The 8,693-nt window shown below is 39.8% G+C and overlaps 1 protein-coding gene across 3 annotated transcripts in view; it reads left to right on the forward strand.

Annotated features, from left to right (window-relative positions):
* The window catches only part of LRCH3 (leucine rich repeats and calponin homology domain containing 3), a 126,981-nt gene that overhangs the window by 111,415 nt on the left and 6,873 nt on the right, over positions 1 to 8,693 (forward strand). For all 3 annotated transcript variants that reach the window (XM_023509011.1, XM_023509013.1, XM_023509012.1), the window contains one exon: positions 5,044 to 5,121. In XM_023509011.1, the coding sequence (XP_023364779.1) occupies positions 5,044 to 5,121 (78 nt within the window). The remainder of the gene's footprint in view (positions 1 to 5,043; positions 5,122 to 8,693) is intronic.

Here is an 8,693-nt window from a genome sequence, read left to right on the forward strand (position 1 = left end):
TTTCTTCTAGTATTGTTATAGTTTCGTGTCTTAAATTTAAATCTTTAATCCAATTGAGGGTACATGTGAATTTTTCTAAAGGTAGAATATAAATGTCTTAACACAGTAACTAAGAAAAATGACATGAAGGTTATGTTAACCAGTTTGATGAAAATACTTCAAATTGTGTATAAAAACAGCACACTATACCCCATGACAGTATCAATGTACGCAGCTATGATTTAATAAAAAAAAAAGAAAAGAGTTACAAGTGGTTCATTCTCTCAAGAACATAAACTCCTTTAAGGAAAAAAAAAAGGGGGTCACCTGGGTAGCACACACCTGTAGTCCCAGCTTCTTGGGAAGCTGAAGGCAAGAGGATCATTTGAGCCCAGGAGTTTTGAGTCCAGCCTGAGCTAACATGGGAGACCCTGTCTCTATAAATGAATGAATGAGGTCTTTCATGAAATAGCTATACTTTGATACTTAAAAGCAAGTAGTACTATATTTGGAGATGAAGAAGTGGACTTCGATTCAAACATGTAAGAATTGTCCTGGCCAGGCAAGGTGACTCAGGCCTGTAATCCTAGCACTCTGGGAGGCCAAGACAGGATCCCTTGAAATCAGGAGTTCAAGACCAGCCTGATGCCACAGCACTCTAGCCTGGGCAAAAGAGTGAGACTCTGTTTTAAAAAAAGAAGGTCCTTGTGTTTTATTTCTCTAGCAGTTTACAGTATGTGAGAGTGAGACCCTGCCTCTACTAAAAGTAGAAAAAATTAGCTGGGCATGGTGGTGCACACCTGTAGTCCCAGCTATTTGGAAAGCTGAGATAGGACCACTTGAACTCTTTGAGGGTTGCTGTGAGCTAGGCTGATGCCACAGCACTCTAGCCTGGGCAAAAGAGTGAGACTCTGTCTTTTTAAAAAAAAAAAAAAAAAAAGGATTGTCTAATATTTTACTTAGAAATAGAAAACAAACAAACCAAAACACCCTACTTTCATTTTATGATAATGAATATTATGAGTAAATCAATATGACTTTAATGGAGATGATGTTATAGTGCTAGATTTCAATATAAATCTACTCTCCTTTATATGAATTGTTCTTTGCATTAAAATATTTCTTCCCTTATTTTGTTCTTTTGACCATATAGGGAGCTTTATCATTTACTTTCTTAGTACAGATTTTTTGTGGTGAGAATATATAAAAGTAAAGCCAAGTACAGATGAAACGTCATAACAAGGCTAGGCACAATGGCTCACACCTGTAATCCCAGCTCTTTAGGAGGCTGAGGTGGAAGATCACTTGAGGCCAAGAGGTTGAGACCAGCCTCAGCAATATACGAAGACTTCCATCTCTATAAAAATTTTTTAAAAATTAGCTGTACACGGTGGCACATACATGCCCATAGGAGACTAAGGTAGGAAGATCACTTGAGGCTGCAGTGAGCTATGATGATGCCACCGTGCTCTAGCCCTAGCAACAGAGTGAGATGCCCAGTCTGGGAAAAAACAAAACAAAACACCATAGCAGTTTCTTTGTGGCTACATTCATGCATGATAACTTATTGTAATTCTTTGAAAACTGGCTAATTAGAGTGTAACTTAATAAATTTCTCACTGTATTGTACAAACCATGATTTCTTTACCACAATTCAAAAAATGGCATCCTCATTATAAGGGGAAGCCGTATGTTCAGGTATTCTAAAAAAATTCATAAAGGTATGTGTGTTTTCAACCATTACATTATAATTCATCATGTTATTTTGGGAGAATCAAGGATGTTTGATAAAATGCTGTTTGTTCAGTCAGCATAGGTGTTAAGTAGTATAATTCATATTCTTAGAAGTATAGTATTGGTACATACAGTTCCCTCATTTGTAAAGAAGATGACCTTTATGCTCTTGTTGGAATTACTTTATTTCCCAAAACCTACATAAGGTTTCTTATTCAGAACAGGCTATATACAATATAAAAATAGAAGAGGCTAAAAGAATATAAGTGGCTATCCAAAACCATGTGTTTGTTATCTCATTTGAGATTCTGGAAAAGCTTTGGGGATAGTGGGTTCCTATGAGTTTTGACTTAGGGCACAATCGTGAGCCCTTCTGTACTCTAGAGTGACAGGGAGTCTACACCCTATGTCCTGTGGCCCAGTCATTCCATTAGATGCATTTGGAAGAGGGATTAATAGCCTAGTATTTGTGGATTCCTAGGGCTTCAGGGGCTCCATGAGCTCCCTAAAATTGTGTACATGTGTATTCTTCATCAATATATATGCAAGGAGTTTTGTCACAATTATGAAACACAAGCCTGTATTTCTGGGATATGATAAATGCTAAGAGAGGGAAGGAAAGAGGACCACCACTCCCTATTTTCCTTCATCAGTCAGAAATCTGCTCTCTGCAGGGAAAGTCTCAGGGAAATTTCTTATTCTACCCTACCACCACTCCCACCTCCCCCTCCAAACAGCCTTTTTATGTCTTAGATGGCTAGCAGTCCTCATATAGATAATGCTGAGTCAGAATCTATCATCATTATTCTTTTTTTTTTTTTGAGAGAGAGAGAGTCTCATTATGTCACCCTGTGTAGAGTGCTGTTACATTACAGCTCACAGCAACCTCAAACTCTTGGGCTTAAGTGATTCTTTTGCCCCAGCCAACCAAGTAGCTGGGACTACAGGTGCCTGCCACAATGCGCAGCTATTTTTGTTGTTGCAGTCGTCATTGTTGTTTTAGCGGGCCAGGTTTGAACCCCTGCAGCCTTGGTGTATGTGGCCGGCACCCTACTCACTGAGCTACGGTGAGCTACCGCCCAACCTCCTTTCTTTTCATCTGAGATGGTAGTGATAATTCTTGAACCAGTTTTAACCTGGTCTCTTTCCTCTTATCATTTCTTTTGCACAGAAACAAAGTTGTTTCAGAACTTTGCCCTTCCATAGATGTTGTAGAACAGAATGCTCAGGTCCCCTTCTTTTCTGGAGTCTTTCATTCATGGAGCCTCAGCCAAAAATTCTCTCCCAAACTCAGATCAAAATCCTGGCCTGCTTTATAAAGTGCCTTCATAAGAAGAAAAGATAATTATACTGTTTCTGCTTTCATTTCTATGAGGCAGAAAGTGAAACTGGTATATGGAGAAGGAATTTGTAAGCAATGAGGAATTCTCCTAAGTGAAAAGCAGTTGTCCTATGTTTTCTTTATTTTCCCAGTTTCTCTTAAAGTTATACAGTAACTTTTGCTACAGTGATTTAATCACTCTTGTGCCTCAGTTCAACCAAGTGTTGAAAAGGCCATAGCATCCCTTATCCACCAAACAACCTTTTTTCAGCTTTTCACATGTAAAGTGTAGAAGGGAAAGAGCCCAGCTCCAGCGTCAACTAGCTAATAAGAACCCCCTTTGTTTTTTCTCCTTCTATTTAGTAGATCATGATCTATTTATTGATATTTCATTTTCTTTTTTTCTTTTGACCTCCGAGATAGAAGAACCAGCACAGGCAAGGTACCCTCCATGGAAACCTAATTCCTGTCTTCTTTCTGGACATTTTTTGGAAGTTTTTCCATTTGAAATTTGAAAATGATTATTTTCCTTTCATCACACTTACTACCTTTTTATCTTTTATGACAAAGCCAGTCCTATCCCTTGCCACCCTTCTCTAGCCAAAATTGTAGTACTTTCAACCACTTTTATTGATCTAACGTGTTTCCCCTCTTTTGTGGCAAAGTAATATTCCATCTTTGAAGAAAACAGATATTTACAAGTGAAACCATTTTTTTTCTTTCAGAGATGGTACAGGCTTCCAACTGTTTACCGTTATAAAAGCTCAAGGTCAGCTTCCCTGCAAACATTTGGCCTTCATGCTTAATGCTTGAACATGTTGGAAACCAACTAATACATTTGTACAATTGAATTTGTTGAATGAAAATGGGATTTATAAATCTTTCTTACATTAGATTGCATTATAATCCACTACATGAAAAACTTGATCAGAAGTTTGGGTCATGTGATGTAAATCTATTTCTTAATCATTAGAGATATTTATAGAAAAATAAGCTTAGTTAGTACTTAGAGAAATTTCCTATTATAATTTTATCACTCTTTGGAAAATAGGTTCTTTAATCCAATATTTTAAAATTCAAATGTTTGTCAGGGTACAGTGGCTCACTACTGTAATCCTAGCACTCTGGGAGGCCAAGGCAGGTCAATTGCTTGAGCTTAGGTGTTCAAGACCACCCTGAACAAGAATGAGAATCTGCTTCTACTAAAAATAGAAAGAAAAACTGGCTGGGTGTTGTGGCTCACACCTATAATACTAGCACTTTGGGAGGCCAAGGTGGGTGGATTATTTGAGCTCAGGAGTTTGAGACCAGCCTAAGCAAGAATGAGAACCCATCTCTAAAAAGAAATAGCTGGTCATTGTGGTGGACACCTGTAGTCCTAGCTACCTGGGAGGCTGAGGCAAGAGGATCGATTGCCTGAGCCCAAGAGTTTGAGGTTGCTGTGAGCTATGCTGCCACAGCATTCTACTAAGGGCATCAAAGTGAGACTCTGTCTCAAAAAGAAAAAAGAAAAGAAAAACTAGCCACACTTGATGGCAGTTACCTGTAGTCCCACCTACTTGAGAGACTGAGGCAAGAGGATCTCTTAAGCCTAAGAGTTTCAAGTTGCTGTGAGCTATGATGCTACGGCACTCAACCCTAGAGTAACTGACTGAGACTCTGTATCAAAAAAAATAAATAAATAAATAAAACGAAATGTCTAAAGTATGAGGGTGACAAAGTACTGCCCACAGGCCAGCACCTGTTTTTGTAAATACAATTTTATTGGAACACAGCCACATTTATTTATTTGTATGTTGTCTGGTTGCTTTCAAGCTTCTAGCAGAACTGAATAGTTGCAACAGTCCCTAAGGCACTCAGAACTAACATTTATTGCCTGATCCTTTAAAAAAAGTTTACTGACCCCCAAGTCTAAAGCATTGTGGGTTTATGAAGCAATTAACAAGAGTATTTTTAGTTAGCAAATTTTTTAAAACTTTGCTAATAACACCACATTTTTCTCATTGCAGCCTAAATTAACAATAGCAAAATGCAGGCGAAATGTGGAGAATTTCTTAGAAGCTTGCAGAAAAATTGGTGTACCTCAGGTAATAAATTTATCTTTTTTTATGTTGCCTAAATCATTGTGGATATTATTGTCCTAAAATTTCAGAAATGTGACTTTCTAAATTCTTACAGTACCAGCTCTGATTTTGTGTTGCGAGAGTCGATCAAGACATGTTTAAACAGCTTTTCTTCTTTTTAAGGCCTACATAAAGGAATCATGAACATATAAATTTAAATAATTATGTTAATTAATTAATCTAAAATGGTTATTCTGTTTTTCTAAACTTTCCCACTTACTGTTTGACTTGTCTAAAACCGTATACACAACCGAATCTATCTTTTAAAATAAATGTATGTCAGATTCAGAATGGTGAACTTGGCTTCAGTTTAACACTTGCTTTAATACTTTTAAAAATATTGATTTTGAAATAATTTAGACTCCCCAAAATATTACAAAACTAGCACAAAGTTCCTGTGTATACTTTACCCAACTTACCCTAATGTTAACATTTAACATAAACATAGTACAGTTATCTAAACTAACACTGGAGTAATACGATTAACTAAATCATAGTCTTTTTTTTTTTTCACTTTCATCAGTTTTTCCATTAAGCTCCAATTCTTTGGAATTTATCATGCAGGAGGCCATTTCTAAGCTATTGTCCTGCTATCGAGTTTTATTACCTTCAGGTCCCTCACTTTTTACTGCCCCTTAGTACTATAAATAAACTTCATTTATAGTTATGGTTAAGGAAAATGAGCTTGATATACTCTTTTTTTTTTTTAGAGACAGAGTCTCACTCTGTTGCCCTTGGTAGAGTGTCATGGCATCATAGCTCACAGCAACTTCCAGCTTTGGGGCTTAAGTAATTCTCTTGCCTAAGCCTCCCAAGTAGCTGGGACTACAGGCACCCGCCACAACACCCGGCTATTTTTTGTTACAGTTTGGCTGGGGCCAGGTTTGAACCAACCTCCAGCACTCTGCTCACTGAGCCACAGGCACCACCCAAACTTGATTTACTTTTATTCAAGGACCTTTTATAAAAGCAATTACATAAGGTCATGCCTGTAATCCTAACACTCTGGGAGGCCAAGGCGGGTGGATTGCCTGAGCGCGCAGGTTCGAGACCAGCCTGAGCCAGAGCAAGACCTCATCTCTAAAAGTAGCCAGGCATTATGGTGGCCACCTGTTGTCCCAGCTACTTGGGAGGCTGAGGCAAGAGAATCGCTTGAGCCCAAAAGTTTGAAGTTGCTGTGAGCTATGACACATGGCAGTCAACCAAGGGTGACAGAGAAACAACTTGAGGCTCTTTGATACTTTCTTCTTTAACCATAGCCCTTCAGATTCTTACCATGTATCATCTACCCTGCAAGGAGAAAAACATGACTGTTTTCTGTCACCTTCTTAACTAGCTATCAGAAACTCAGGATTGGCCTCTGGGCTATCAGTAACTTCCTATTTCTCTCAAGTCAAGGCCTTGTTCCCATAGCTTTCATGACAATGACTCTGCCCAGTTCAGCATACCTCTTTCTAACTAGAAGTTGAAAAGTGAGACCACAGCATCCTTGTCCAGTGTGCAGACCTTTCTTTCAATTCTTAATAAACCATGAAATTTACATAAAGTATAGGTAGCAAAGACCTCCTTTATTCCTATGGACAGATCCAAAGCAATTTCTTTCAGGTGCTTTCAGTTTGTTCCCTGTGGCATCATTGTAGCTCACTGCAACCCTAAATTCCTGGGCTCAAACAATCCTCCTGCCTCACCTCCCAAGTAGCCAGGACTACACATGCCCGCTACCATGCCTGGCCAATTTTTTTCTACTTTTTGTAGAGACAGGGTCTCACTCTTGCTCAGGCTGGTCTCAAAACTCCCTGGCCTCAAGCCTCCTTCCTCTGCCTCCCAAAGTGCTGAGATTATAGGCAAAAGTCACTGCACCCAGCCACTAATATTTCATTTGTATGTCATTTTATAGAGCATTTAATGCTTTCAGAAGAAATAACACATGTTCTCCACATTAATAAGCATTTTCTCTAATAGTCTTATGTGCATATTAACATTCAGTTCTTCCATTCTATATACAGAAGACATTCTTACTTACACAAACATGGTCAGTACCTCTTCTCATTCTGTGCCACAGAGTGAGGTAGTGTAGCAGGCTTTCTCAAACTACAGCCCACGGGCCACATGCAGCCCGCCTAGAACATTTATCCAGCCCACTGGGTGTTTTTGCCACTGCTGCCTGTCCTGCTTAGCAGCCGACTCGTCCCGGGGCCCACAGTCCGGCCCTCCAACAGTCTGAGGGACAGTGAACTGGCCTTCGTTTAAAAAGTTTGAGGACCCCTGGTATAGAGAATAGGAGGCCAGGTGTGGTGGCTCTCGCCTGTAATCCCAGCACATGGGAGGCTGAGGCAGGTGGATTGCCTGAGCTCAGAGGTTCAAGACCAGCCTGAACCAGAGTGAGAACCCCGTCTCTAAAAAATAGCTGGGCATTTTGGCGAGCGCCTGTAGTCCCACCTACTTGGGAGGCTGAGGCAAGAGAATCACTTTATGCCCAAGAGTTTGAGGTTGTTGTAAGCTAAGACATCATGGCACTCTACGAAGGGCAAGAGTGAGACTCTGCCTCAAAAAAAAAAAAGAGAGAGAAAATAAGAACCACAGCAAAGATATGCATGATCAAAGAGAGGCAATATAGAGGTACTTATAAAGAGGAGTCCAGAAACAGCCCCACACAAGCAAGACATGCTTACTTAGCCTATGTCAAAACCTGTTAAAAGTACTGTTTATCAGCTATTATAGTCATTATAGCTATTCACTGGGCTTTACAGGATCGTCTTCTCTGTCAGGTTTAAAGTCCCTAGTCTAGAATTCTTTCAGAATGTCCTTGCCATCAGTCAGCAAAATACAAGAACAGTGTGCATTCAGGTCAGCATTTGCCACACAGTAGTTAACAGTATTTAGTAGAGCCACCCTGATCCTGTTCCACTCAGAGCTGTGCTACTTGAAGGCAGGTACAGAGAGTGAAAAAAATACAATTTTAAAAGACTGGGTCTTTTTCCAGAGCGATTAGACTGGGGACCTTGACACTTCCTTCCTTTGTCTCCATCCCCCCACCACAAAGAGGAAATGGACATTCCACAGAAGTCACCTCTTCCTTCTCCCTTCTGCCTTCCACTCAAGTCCCTACCATCACCACCACTAACAATTTTAGATGGGTTCCTATAAGGGTTCACTTTTGCTGAAAAATTAGTCATTTACCTAGAACAATGTGAAAGAAAATGAATAAATATACAAAGTCTGGCTAGGCACTTAGTCCCAGCACTTTGGGAAGCTGAGGCAGGAAGATCACTTGAGCCCACGAGTTGTGGCTAACAGAGTGAGATTTTGTCTCTATAAAAAATTTAAAAAATTAGCCAGGCAGAGTGGTGCACTCCTGTAGTCCTAGGTACTCAGGAGGCTGAGGCAGGAGCATCACTTGAGCCCAGGTAGGAGTTCAAGATTACAATGAGCATTCCAGACTGGGCAGTAGAGCAAGACACTTTTTTTTTTTGAGACAGAGTTTCACTTTATTGCCCTCAGTAGAATGCCGTGGCATCACAGCTCACAGCAACCTC

The sequence above is a fragment of the Otolemur garnettii genome, unplaced genomic scaffold (assembly GCF_000181295.1).
Source record: "Otolemur garnettii isolate 467f Iridium unplaced genomic scaffold, OtoGar3 scaffold00310, whole genome shotgun sequence".
Classification (NCBI taxonomy): domain Eukaryota; kingdom Metazoa; phylum Chordata; class Mammalia; order Primates; family Galagidae; genus Otolemur; species Otolemur garnettii.